Consider the following 14510-nt stretch of genomic DNA (forward strand, 5'->3'; position numbering starts at 1 on the left):
ACAAGCTACAAATAAATGGTCTCAAAAAATAAGAGGATATTTTCAAAAAAATGGAGCAAAGTATGACGGACGTTAAGTATCAAGATATTACAATGAATGTGCAGCAATTCCTGCCACGCAGCCATTCGCTCTTGGTAAATGCCAATTTTGGAAAGCTTATTTTTCTGAGATATTTACCCTGACTACCAACATTGACTTGTCCTTTATCTTAAACGTGTCCATTTTTCGCTGCTTGTTGTTTGAAAACGGGGACGGCAACAAAGACTCTCCCATACCTCGGCTCATCCTCGGTGTAAAAACCTGTAAAACTCGATACTAAGTGACGTAAAACAAAGAAAAAAAAGCTGCAAAACCACAGTAAAACAAGTGTGCGAGGTAACAAAAACTAGAATTCGAAAACAAAGAATAAAGAGAAAGATTTGGAGTTACGTTAACGGCAAATGGTAGAAATGACCACGTGACCATTTTACAGATCCTACATTTTCTGCCTGTTTTCAGTTTCCAGTAAAGTTGATTAGTTTTTCGTAAGTATCAAAGGCCAAAATTAGGTTTGCACCATTCTCATATATGTACTAATTTTTTCAAGAAAACTCCTCAAACTCGTTAATAATTCATCTATTGTGACCGTGGTTTGGATATGTCTTCCTAATTACCAAACATTTTTGCCAACTTTAGCCTTGAATTTCTCCAAGAATTATTGACCATTTGAGAAGCATATCAAACACTCGAAAGTGTGTTTCATCAGATATCCAAAAACATCGAAGTCGTTTAAAAAAACTCGGCCGCGCCTCGTTTTTTTCAACCTACTCCTCAGTGTTTGGATATCTGATGAAACACACCTTCTCGTGTTTCATATATCACATAAACGCGAATCTGACGTTTGCCGTAAACGCAATTCTAAATCTCAATTAACCGAGTGTCGTTTAATACCTCCTAGCCACAGATTTATTTAGCCACTCGTTTGAAACTTTGAGTGTCTCTCGAGCTCCTCCTCCTCCAACGACGTCGTTATGACTGGTTACATTTGACTCCTAACATTGTGTATCGTTTGAGCCAGTATTGGAAATTATTCAGTATATAGACAGGAGTGTTTTACTGGAAAAAAACACCACTCTTAATAATTCATACGAAACTACATCCGGGACGCGAGTGGCGTATTTTCCATATCCTCGCTAGTGAGGATATTGGTGACGTGATTTCTCCCCAGTTTACCACGGTTGTTTGTGCGAACGTCGGTGAAAACTCGATAGATTTGTTGGTACAGTAAAAAGGAAATTGTACGGTGGCTTGAAGATTTAATTTTATTTTCTGGTGTTAAAAACAATATTTTACTCATTGACTGATTAACTGATCTTTCTTGTGATGGACTCCAACAGGATCCCATGACTACAATTTCAGATTTAGTAAAAATTTAAAAAGTCGCACCCAGTAGTCTCCATTTGAACTCCGGAACGGGCAATAGCGATGAAAGTGATTGAACAAAGCTAGTACGACTAACGTAAAAATGTTTTGTTTTAGTTATTCAAAAAAAAAAAACAAAACAAAACAAAACAAAAAATAGGTGAGTAGTCATGTTTAATTTAGTTCTTTGAACGAGTTCTAATAAGTGCCTCCCTAAGAAAACAGAAAAAGATTCAGATTCAGTGGCATACAATCTGCATTTTATGTCTTACAAGGATTTTTCGGTCCCTTGGGGTGTTAACCATTTCCAAGAAAAAAAAAAAACCGGTTGGCATCACCTTTGAGTAATAGGCCATTTTACAGTTGTGTGCTTAGTGACCTGGCCTTGGATAGCAAGCGAGGCTGGGGGTGACCTTGTTTTGATACAAACCTTACTTCTCTTCATATGTAAATGCGAACTAGTTAGCATAAGAACAGCATGATCTACATATGAAAAGCAGTGAGGTTTGTATCAAAACAAAGTCACCCCAGCCTCGCTTCCAATCCAAGGCCAGGTCACTAAGCACACTGTAAAATGGCCTATTGTAAGTTTTTCTCAAAACAGCTCACCAACTCAAAGAAATGGCTCTTTCTATTATAACTGCCGCTCGATTCTCCTTGTTAAAGGACTGGAAACGAGAGAATTGACAAATCAACGCAATTTCCCGACGTTCAGTTTAGAACGGAAAAAAGAAGAGTTCCTCTGAAGGTACATTTTGGGATCCACTCGATATCTAATCGACATTTTGTGAAAATGGTATAAAATATAACATAATTTAAAGGTTAATTTAAAATTCTGCATTTCAGTGCTAAATATTATCAATTCTTGACAAATCTCCATACTGCTAGGAACAGCGTTAGGCAAGACAGTAAGCTACCTACAAGAAAAAAACAAAAACAAAAGTACTTTAGAAACTCCTTTAGAAAAAAGCTGGAAGTTGACAGAAGTACTTGAACGTAGGTAAATACAGTGAAACTGTCTAGTTTCCTTATGAAGTATTTCACCAAGCCCTTCAAAGACGTTTTTTGCTAAGTAAATATCCTAATACATGCTAATATAATAATAATAATAATAATAATAATAATAATAATAATAATAATAATAATAATAGTAATAATAATAACAACAACAACAACAATAATAATAATAATAATAATAATAATAATAATAAAAATAATAATAATAATTTTAATTCTTATATTGCGCACTTTTCATGAAATGATCAAGTGCGCATTACATGATTTCTATCTATGTAATCAAATACAGAGTATCTAAATAATAATTATTAAAAATACACCATAATAAAAATCGAAATATACAATGCATGTTAAGGTACTAGTAATCATCGTAATAAAAATTAAAAGTTCAATCAATAAAAGCTTCCTTAAAGAGGTGCGTTTTCAGATGGCATTTAAAAGTACATAGATCTGTAATAGAACGAATCTCAATCAGTGGCTCGTTAAAAGTCGTTGACATAACAAAGGAAATGAAGTATCTTACCGACTAAGTACTTTATTAAATCTAGTTTCTGTGCTTCAAGTTGCGTTCCCAGCTTAGCGACCTGAAACGGATTCCAAAACATAAATGACATCACGCCTCAACAAGCACTTCAATGTAAAATATTTCGTCAGAAACAAATTGATTGTGCTCCCTCGTTCGTTTGTTTGTTTGTGTTTTTTTTTTGGACAGTGAGGAATCCAGCTTAACCCGTGAAAAACTTGTCCAGGAGTGGGAACTTTCCATGCGGTATTTAGCTCTATCAGTGTATAAATTTTACGGTTTTTCTATGGCTTGTATGCTTCTCAAATGCTTCTGTTGTATGCTGCTGAATCATGATTCTCGGATTCGATAGATTACCCTAATTTACGCTATTTCGATGCATCCTCTTTGATGCAACGATCCCAGAGGATGCTAAGAACTAACTTAAGACAAATGAGAGCCAACCTTAAAGAAAAAAGATAAAGCTGAAATTACAAGCCATCGCTATGAGCCAATTACTGGCCAAGCGGAAATGTAAGTGCATGCAGGGTAAAGAGTTGTCCTTCTTTGGCCAGGGACATAAACAACAACAAAACAAGCGTATTCCTGTACGTTGAAATAGCCAAAACACTACACGATGTTTTCAGCTTTGGTCACGATCTGTGAATATCGGCCCTTAAAAAATCTTCATCGATACATCATTCCTAACAATTGCGGAAATTATTTCATGCTTTGAAGCAATTTTATTACAATGAATTGGATAGAACCCTGACCTGCGCGAAAGTAGTGATCACCTGAAAGTAGTTACAGCGCAACGAACTCAACCGGGGCCACCCAACATTGGTCGGCCAATCACAGGTCACGTTCACAACAAAGGAGTCTGGCTTTGGTAGTTTGTAAACCAATCAAAAACAAGAACATTTCTTTAAATTTCAAAGTGTCGGTTTTTTCGGTGGCCCCGGTTGAGTTCGTTGCACTGTAACTCCAACAAATGAGATATCAAAGGCTGCCACAGTAGTCAATGGTACTTAGCTTGTTACTTACTTCAGTTTCTATTCTATTCTCAGTATCCTTTATTCTTTGATCTCGCACTGCAAGCTGAAATAAGAAAGATACGAGAACTGAGTGCTGTTTGCCTTTGACAACTTTTTCCGAGTATGACTGTCACTGATTGACAAAAAAAAAATCTATCATTATCATTCATTTATTCACCTGGGCCGGGTTGTTCGAAAGCTGTTTAACGCTAATCTACGATTAAAAGGCTTTTTAAAAGTGTTTCTCGCTTTTTAAAAGTGGTTTTAAAGCCTAATTGCAATCTAAAGGTAAAGAAAAGTGTCAGTCAAAACTGAGGGGCAAAAATCATTTCGAAAAATCTCTATTGACTAGTAATTAAACTTCAATCAAAGTTCACGTTAACCCAGGATTACATGTAGCTTAATCGGGCTTTGAACATCTGGGCCCAGGCTTAAGACATAACATCATATTTCCTTCACTAATACCACTCGTCAACATTCAAAATCCTAGCAGTATGCAGGGTAGTTTGTCACAAAAACAGGTTATTTAATGGCCTTAGCTCCCACAAGTCTCCTGTAGCTCAGTGGTAGAGCATCCGAACTAGTAATCGGAAGGTCTTAGGTTCGACTCCTGACAGGAGCACTCGGATTTCCTTTTTCCAACTATGCCTGGGTCACTGACTGAAAAAAAAAATACCCCCATCAACTTTTTTGATATATCACTGATATTACTGGCCAACGTGATGAATCAAACAACTGGATAAATGAGAAGTGGAATAGGACGGAAGATTTCGATTCACAGCGCTTCCGAAAGTGGACAGATTACGGACGGGCATCGTTTTAAATGTAAGCATCCTTTTTAGTGCAGACGGTGAAAAAGCAACAAAACTACATGTATTTGTTTTTTAAGGGGAACAGGGGACTAAGTATGGCGCAGTGGTGAGAGCACTCGCCTCCCACCATTGTGGCCCGCGTTCGATTCCCGGACTCGGCGTCATATGTGGGTTAAGTTGGCTGTTGGTTAGCGTCCTTCCTCCGAGAGGTTTTTTTCCGGGTACTCCGGTTTTCCCCTCTCCTCAAAAAAAACAACAATTCCAAATTCCAATTCGATCTGGAGAGTGTCCCCAGTTAGTGCTGTGCCCTAAATACAGTGACACAGTGATTTATTTTGATCAGTTTTATTTTTAAAAGTGGATGACTAATAATCTTATCAGAATTGAAAATAATTTCAACGGCTATTGTTTGATTGACGTTCACCAAAACCCAACTTTAGCCGGCTCTTTTAAAGGCGGTAGTTCGCATAACCGCTGCAAACCAGTGAGTGAAAAAAAAAGCTAAAAACATATTAAAAATTATCCAACCTCTTCTTTTATTCGACTCTTTTCCAAGCTGAAGTCTAAAGCCATTCCTCCTTTAAGCTTAGCCACCTCGTCCTAAACAACAATAACAAAAACAATAACAATAGCAAACGTTTTAAAAAAATTCCTGGAAATTAAGTAATACTGGCATAGGATTTTCGTAAAACCAACAATAGCTCGTAAATTCGGGGAATAAAATTCCGTTTCCTAAAACTTTCTACAGCTTAAACTTTTATCTTAAGCCTCCGAACTGATCAGTCTTTATTAACTTACACAAATATGTCTTTAAATTAGGGCACAAAACGATCTGGGAAAAAGGAGAAAGCATTATTTAAGTATTTTTCTTATAGGTTTTCGTTGGTTGTTCTCATCGGTTTCTTACCTGTAAAATTCCTTTTAGAGAAGCCACTTCATCTCTTAGTTTCTGATGAACAAAAAAAATAAAACTGTTCTTTAATAATTGTAATTTATTATTATTTTACAAGCATCTTCAGCTCTCGATAAAAATAGCGTACGCTGTTAAGCTTTAAAATGTCCTCAGGAAAATAGCTGCTTAATTCTTGGAGGAGATAGTGCAGGCAAATATCCGTCCACATTTTTGTACAAAATAAATAAATTAAATAAATGAAATGTCTTTATTCAATCAAAAGATAAAATACATAATCTTAACCACATCACATGGCTCAAAATGAAATAGAGAGCTCAATATTTGGTCAATATATTAGGTCTCCAAAATGGCGGCCGAAAATTCAAATAAGTTAAAATTAAAAACGTATACCAGCACTAGAAAGAACACTTTTACTTTAGTAACCCTGCAAAGTTTCAGCTTATCAGGTGTAATATCAGCTGAGAAAATGTAAGTTGAAAAATGAAAAATTTACAGACGTTTGTATGACTGGGGGTATGGCGTATACCCCCAGTCATACAAACGTCTGTGAAATTTCATCTTACATTTCCTACGCTGATATAACACCTAATATGCTGAAACTTTGTAAGGTTACTAAACTAAAGGTGCTCTTTCCAGTACTGGTATCAGTTTTTCATTCAGTTCAATTTTAACTCATTCAAATCTGTTGCCACCATTTTGGAGAAGGGTCAATTTGTGTGAAATTCGCGCGAACAAAAGATTCTTAAAAAGATCTGCACATTGAAGGCGTCACATCATCCCCTCCAACTCTTCAAACTTTTTCTCCTTGTACTTTTAGGATCCAGTTGATATATTACAGCAACCAATTCACCGAGAGCTGCAATTATTAATTATGGTTATATCCAGTCTGTATTGGTTTGGACACTTCTCAATCAAATCTGTTACTTCCTCCAGAAAATACCTTCTTTTTAATGGTGTATCATGCGGTTTCCGGGTTCGTGGTTACAAATTTAGAAAATCTGCACATTTAAGTCTCTAAATACCTATATTACAATTAAAAATAAGTCAATTTACGAATGAGTTTTTCACTTGGTGCTCTTTGTCTCAGGGAGTAGGTTGTCATATTCTTTTTTTGGCATTAGATCATAAATCATAAAGTCGTATTGATAATGTTTGTGTGTTTTATAGCATCCTTTCAAGAGTACAAGAGTGAGTCATTATTTATGGGAATTATACATGGATGTTTTTAACCAACTCATTTCAGAATGAAATCACTGCATTTGCTCAGCATAAACAAACCAACAGAGTTGATTAAAACTAAAGGTAAATTGGCCACCAAAAAGAGATTCGAGTGCTGACGTTTCAAGCGTTACCCCTTCAGCAGAGCGACAGATTCGAAATCCATGGATTTGCTCTGACCAAGGGCTAATACTCCAAATGACTCAGCACTCAAATCTCTTTACGGTGGCCAATTTACTCTTAGTTATCATTTATCAACTCTGTTGATAAATCAAACATTCATTTCCACTCCCCACCGACGCAGCACCGCAGTTTCTTTAGAAACTAACCCCTTAACCAAAGTTAATGCAGCCAACAGTTTTCAACACATACATGTGAGCACAACACACTGTACGACTGTGCCACAGTAAAAGCCAAAGCACGGCGGTTATAAAAACAGTCTTGTTCTAACTCAACTCTCCCCCACAGAAAGGGATCTAGTGGCGTTTCTTTTAAATTGGAGTGGTTTTTAAGGGGTGGGGTTATTGTCCAAACACCAAATCCCCAACATGGAGGGGCTGGGAGTAAATATTCATTATATAGGAGTTGGATTTTTAATTATTATTTTTACAAAGAAATGTATGGCCAGTCAAGGCTAGCACAACATTTCTAAGTATGCAAAAATTGCAATTTTTAAAACTTCCTCATTAAAAGTTTACATTTGTCAGATCTCTAAAGAACTTCACTGTATTCTTTAAACTCATAGCCAATAGATGAGCTTGGGAAACTGGTGCCTGGAAAGTCAGAGGAGGGCCTCACATGAATGAGGCATGCTGAGAGGTATCCATGGCAACCCTGCGATTGGGAAACATCCTGGCAAGCAGCCCCACTGGGCACCGTCAAACTGAAAAATTCAGTAGACAAACAATACTTTCCTAACCCAATACTTACCTGGAATCCCCTAGCCAAAATGAGGGTGGGTGTGGTGGGGCAAGAATCCCCAACGATTCACTGCACCACAAATGATCTGCGGCGATCAGCTAAATTGCAAGCTAAATATATTGCACAACATGAACATGCCCTGCCAAGACCTGGCAATCCCAAATATCATGAACTGCCACAAACCAGACTGCTGACCGCATTGGCTAATGAGCCTAACTTTACCTAAATTACATTTAGCCACATTAAAATATTCAGTCTGGCACAATAAATTCAGAACTTGTCATTCAAAATCAACCTAATCTAAAAATGTCATACGAACCGGGAATATATTAGCACTACTTTAAAAGTTATTTTGAATAAAAAATGTATAGTTTGAAGATAGGATAACTTGCATATAATTTTTTTAAGGCTATGAGTCTAAATGCCGGAACTACTTTTTAAGTATAACATTAACATTGTAAGAGTGCTACGGGTATATTAGTCTGAACATTGCACCTGATTTTCCTCCTGAATTCGAGTAAATTTTCCTTGTTCAAGAAGAAACATTTCATTTCTGAAGAGGGAAAGAGGACAGTAAGTATTAATGTTATTATAATTGTCATTACTACTTTTCTGTTTTTCTTCACTGAAAACAAATTAAATTTTAATAAAAGAGGAAATAATTTAACACAGCAACAGAAACATAAGGTGAAATTGCATATTAAATACAAGTCATGTAAATGACAGCACCTCACTGAATCAATCATTGCATTGAACTTGACCTCAAGTCGTTCCTAAAGAAAACAGAACAAAACAGGAAAGCTTAATATTTGAGCCAAAATTAATGGCAAATCATCGATAAATTTTTCAGTTTGATACTAAACAGCATTAAAATTTACACACCTGGTCAATTTTTGACACAGTGCTATTGGCCACATTGTGAACACTACAAGTGATTATTTCAACAAGTGATGATGTTAAACTTTCAGCTTGCATTTCACTAAAACCTGCAAGGAGATCACCATATTAAGGAGGTTCAATGTCTAACTAAAGAAAATTAATTTTGTCACAAGCATGAGATTACAAAGGAAATGGACTCCTCTCCCATCCGGGATAGGAATTCACATTTTTTGTTTGAAGTTAAGATTGGATTGCAGCTTATAAAATTACCATTGTCTTGGTTTTAATTATTTTTCTTTTTTTCTCCACAGGGGCCATACAGGATAATTTCAAGCTTTCATGTTTTCTTGCCTTTAACATGCAACAGAAATTGTTGGGGGTTTTTTTGGTTGTTATGTTTTTTTATGTTTATTTTTTTTATTTTTATTTATTTGTTTATTTTACACTAACACTAAAGAACATTATTGTACCACTGGAAACCAAGCTCTTATTCATATGTACACTCTGTTAGGTTGCTTCTTTCTTGGAAAAATAATACTGGCAAATAATAAGTGTCAGGATTGTTTAGAAAGGCTTTAAAGCTGCCAGGTTAATTAAGTCAAATAGATTATTATTAGTGCTTCATTAATTGATGCAAATTTATGGAAGAAAAAGTTACGTGTAGATCTTTATCCTAGTCTAGAGAACATTTGTTGGTAAAGGTTTGTTTCTGTCACTCTTTTACGGATTACAATATTATAATTATAGTGCCGTTGATCTTGTGAGAATGCATCACAAGAACTTGAATACAATTTTATGCCTTGTAAAAAAGCCATGTATGGCATTGTAGATGAAAGTTTCCATGCTAACTTTTGAAGATTGTTGTGATCAATTTATTTCACATGAATAGCCAAGATTTAGCAATAAAAGGTTATCACACTTCTAATTTTTCTTGTTGGTTATGGTTTGACAATGCCTCAGCCTTTGAATTGAAGTGCTAGGAACATATCCACCTCAAGTCAGCTTCTTGGTACAGTGTATTTCAAGCAAGCTGTGATCAAACTCTCAGGAACACATGATTCTAGGTTATTTGAATGAACCATTGTAGGTCATTGCCAGAAATGTCAGGGCAATCCAAAAAAAAAAAAGAAGTATACACTCCAGGTTTTTCCCTATTTTGCAGCTTGCTTGGAAAACAAAATCAAATATCGGCCCTTTTTGGTAAGATCGTGACAATTTCAAGATCTTGGTAAGAAACTTATAAGACCTTGCAAGATCTTGGTAAGAATCTTATATTAAAATCTTTTAAGATTTTGGTAGGAATCTTATAAGATCTTGTAAGATCTATGTAAGAATCTTGTGAGATCTTGTAAGAGCTGGATAAGAATAAGAATCTTTTAATCGTACAAGATATACGAATCTTTTGACAAGATCTTGTAAGGTTCTTGTAAAATTCTTATTTCTCTTATTAAGAATCTTGATAAGATTATTGAAGGATACTTAATGAGGATCTTTGTAAGATCTTAGGAGGATCTTTGCAAGATCTTGGGAGGATCTGCATGAGGATCTTAATAAAGATCTTCAAGGATCTTTGAAAAGATCCTCAAGGATCCTTCATTTTCTTGCCAAGATCCTCAAGGATCTTTAAGGATCTTCAAAGATCCTCAAGGATCTTTAAGGATCCTCTAAGGATCTTCAAAGATTCTTGCAGATCTTTGAAAGATCTTGGGAGGATCCTCGAAGATCCTTGAGGATCTTTGCAAGATCTTGGGAGGATCCTTAAAGATCCTTGAGGATCTTTGCAAGATCTTGGGAGGATCCTTAAAGGTTCTTGAGGATCTTTGAAAGATCTTGGGAGGATCCTTAAAGATTCTTGAGGATCTTTGAAAGATCTTGGGAGGATCCTTAAAGATTCTTGAGGATCTTTGAAAGATCTTTATGGATCTTTGAAGATCCTTAGAGGATCCTTAAAGATCCTTGAGGATCTTGGCAAGAAAATGAAGGATCCTTGAGGATCTTTTCAAAGATCCTTGAAGATCTTTATTAAGATCCTCATAAAGATCCTCATGCAGATCTTTAAGGATCCTTAAAGATCCTTGAAAGATTTTCACCAGGGTAAGGTTACTCTGTTAAAAGCAAAAAAACAAACCATTTTCCTGCAATCTCCTAACCAGCTTATGTGTATCAAAATGTAAAGTTATTCCACCAGGCGTGATGTAGGAAGAATCTGATTTAGATCTTTTCCAGCAGCTTGGAGCTGAAAAAAAAAGTTAACATATATTGTTAGCAATAAGTCAGAGTAGATTTTATAATTGGATAACTCTTTCATAGCTGGTATATACATGTGACTTCCAATATGGGCGTAGAATGTTTTTCTTACATTGATGGATCCATTTCAAAATGTACAAGTAACAATATATTATTATTCAATGAAGGTTTGTCTTAGGACTAATTTAAGCCTAGACCAGATTCATGACAATAGATTTGAGAAACTGCTGCATTAATGACTGCGTCAATTAAATTTATGGTTTTCAGATCTACAAACATATTAGACTAAATATATAAAAACAATTCTTCAGGTAATTCACTGGTAATCCCATGTGATAGTCGCTGATAAAAAATAATAATAATGATGATAATGATAAAAGCCTTTACATGTACAGGTATTAACTCTATGCAGTGTTTTATAGCACAAGTGCTATAATTCTTCAGGTTATTCGCAGGTAATCCCACGTTATAGATAAAAAATAACGATAATGATAATAACCTTTATAATTTACCGTCAGCACTGTTTATAGCACCAGTGCTTATTAAAGTGAGGCGGAGCATAATAAACTTTACAAAGAAATAATTTAAATTTGACTTAACATGGTTAAAAATCCAGGCAGACCAGCTGGCTATATTTACTTGGATGTGAGTGTCTTAGTTCACTATTGCATTGCATTGTATTATTCAATCTATTAACTACATGGCTTAAAGCTCAGCTCTACAGCTTGTTAGCTGACTTAGTGTTTTATTCCTCAGAGACCCAGGGGCAGATAGTGGGGATGAAGACAAAGTTGTCAATTTTTTTCCTGCCCATTTTGACTTTGTCTTCATCCACACTATCTGCCCCTGTCTCCGAGGATGGCTGTGTATATATAGGCTAGATTACCAGCCACTGTTCGGAAGATGAGCGGCCACACTGTACTAACCAGACCCGAGTGAGCAGTGAAAATCAAGCCTATGTATATATTATTATTTTAGTTACTTGGCGGCTCTATGGCGAGCATAAGTTGACTTAATAAGTACTCTATGTAAAGATGAATGTATAAAACCTATAAGGACGGTGCCTACTTTTGTTACTGCACACACGTTCTGCGCATCTCAAGATACTCGGGCCTTATGGGTGGTGCCTACTAATACAGGGATATTTTTGCGCGGTTTAAAACTATGCAGAGAAATCAGTACTTAGCCAGTGCTCTTGGTATCAAAAAGGAAATTGGGGGTAACCATGCATTTTTCAGAGATAATAAGACTTCAATTTGGGAAAAAAACAATATCTCCAAAAGATGCATGGTTACCCCCAATTTTGTTTTGGCACACAAAAATAGTTCTTTATAAGTAGGCACAAATATTAACTGCCCGGCGAACCAACTCGATAGTGGACTTGTGAAACTCATGGCCCTCTAAACTCACGCTGTAGTCTAGTTCTTCACTAACCTACAACAGGCTATCTTATACAGTAAATGAGAAGGCCTTGTCGACTCAACAAAGGATCAAGTATATAACGTTTGCATCTTTCTTAAGAACCGGCTGACGCCAGCTGGCACTGTTATGTTTTATAAAGGTCAATATTGTTCAGCTATGTATGACATTACGATCACGACCTATTCACGACCTTTGCCAAACTAATGCTTTAGCAGGAATTAAACACTCACCATTCTGCTGTTTTCGCTCGGAAAAGTAAAGAGAAGATGACACTGTTGGTCTTGACAATAATACTGTAGGCGATCCTCTCTTTAAATAACATGTTCGCTTGAAGAGCTGTTGCAAGCCGGTAGAAAAGTTATCGGTATAAACCGATCCGCAGTGACAGGAACGAAAAAAATTAAGGCAGTTACTCAAAACAACGTGATTTTTGCTAAACATTTTTAAACGTCTCTACAATGAAACCCTGAAATCCGAGGAAACTTCGAGAATTACAGTAATATTCGTCGATCCTTTTCTTTTCAAATGAACGAATCCTTACATGACGTACAAAACAAACCTTTATTTACCGCTGATCATGCATGCATAGCTGAACGTTGTCAGCACACCCATTGCCTGATTTCATACCGTGGGGGTCTGGGTACGAGTCTGTGTATTATGGGTTATGGGACTCAACACCCACATAGCCGGAAAGAGCATATCGAACTTTACAACATCCTCAAGTTTGGTGTTAATCAAGCTAATATTAGGAAAGATACAGCCATTCAAAAACTCCAAATTTTACTAAGAAATGTATGGAACGCCGGACGCCCGTCCGGCGTTCCATACATTTCTTAGTAAATTTTTAAGTTTTTGAATGGCTGTATCTCGCCTAATATTAGCTTGATTGACACCAAACTTGAGGATGTTGTAAAGTTCGATGTGCCCTTTCCGGCTATGTGGGTGTTGAGTCCCATAACCCATAATACACGGACTCGTACCCAGACCCCCACGGTATGAAATCAGGCAATTGCGTGATTGCATGTTGCATTGTCTGTTGCATTTAGGAAGGTGCGTGAATTTCGCAAAGCACGAATCACTCGTCGTTTCACATGCAAATGATTGTGCATTTTCCCAAGTGACTAACTACCTTGGCCGCTGTAACTCTTTCGAAACAGGCCCTGTCGACTTTCAACTCGATTCATACTTACTGCAAGAATCACGTGAGCTTTGTCTAGGCAGGTCCCCGTAATCATGGCTGTGATACGCGCGGCCTTCAAACGAAAGGTCTGGAGCAGAGCACTGAGCAGAGCGGGAAAAGCGAGAGCCGGCACGAGGTTACGTATTATTTTTTTTTTTATTTATTTATTCACCACGACATAAAAACATAGAAAGTTACAATGAATAATAGACTAGGATTACAAGTACATAAGTTTAGAGTAAATAATAATAGTAAAAGAAGTAAGAAGTGGCGAGGAGACCTCAAGAAACCCCCGGGCTTATACTGAGAGGTCTCCTCGGAGATATGTTGGGACTTTGAGACCAGTAAAGACATTGTATTGAGATTTTTTAACATACGGTGGTGGTAAGACTATAAAAACATAACAGAGTCGGACGTTTCATGCAATTAACTGAGGAAATCAAGAAGCTTTCTTTTGAAGGTGGATAGACTAGGGGAAGACGTAATTGATAATGGCAAAGCATTCCATATTTTTGGCCCTCTATAGAGTATAGTAAATTGCTTGATATTAGTTCGGCAGGTGTGAGGTCGAAAATGAGCTGAGGTTCTAGTATCATAATTATGAATTTGACCACCAGTCGGAAATAAATTTAGAAAGGGCGAAGGCAGCAAACGTTGGTGATAGGAAAACATAAATTTTGCAATATAAAAGGAATTCACTTTAAAAATATCTAGGATATTCAATTGTGCAAATAAAGGTGCAGAAGGTGCAAGGTGATTAGAATTTGTCATAGCTCGCACAGCTCGTTTTTGAAGAAGAAAAATGCGATTTAAGTTTGTTACATAAGTAGAAGACCAAACTGTAGTACAATAAGTTAAATAGGGATAAATTAAGGTATAATACAAAGATTTTTTAGGGTTTGATGACAAAAGGAAACGAAATCTGTACATTATACCAACGGACTTAGAGATTTTCTTGCAAATA

At 36.4% G+C, this 14510-nt stretch overlaps 1 protein-coding gene across 1 annotated transcript; it reads right to left on the minus strand.

Moving 5' to 3' along the window:
- Positions 1-1537: 1537 nt before the first annotated feature.
- Positions 1538-12906, minus strand: LOC146453026 (mitochondrial calcium uniporter regulator 1-like). The gene is made up of 10 exons (XM_085097135.1): positions 12597-12906; positions 10826-10933; positions 8701-8804; positions 8548-8591; positions 8314-8371; positions 5674-5715; positions 5295-5366; positions 3965-4018; positions 2942-3002; positions 1538-2318 (listed from the first exon to the last, which is right to left on the minus strand). The coding sequence occupies exons 1-10, from the start codon at positions 12805-12807 to the stop codon at positions 2260-2262; spliced, it is 813 nt and encodes a 270-aa protein (XP_084953261.1). The 5' UTR covers positions 12808-12906; the 3' UTR covers positions 1538-2259.
- Positions 12907-14510: the final 1604 nt, after the last annotated feature.

Source organism: Pavona decussata, unplaced genomic scaffold (genome assembly GCF_977016875.1).
Source record: "Pavona decussata unplaced genomic scaffold, jaPavDecu1.1 SCAFFOLD_353, whole genome shotgun sequence".
Classification (NCBI taxonomy): Eukaryota; Metazoa; Cnidaria; class Anthozoa; order Scleractinia; family Agariciidae; genus Pavona; species Pavona decussata.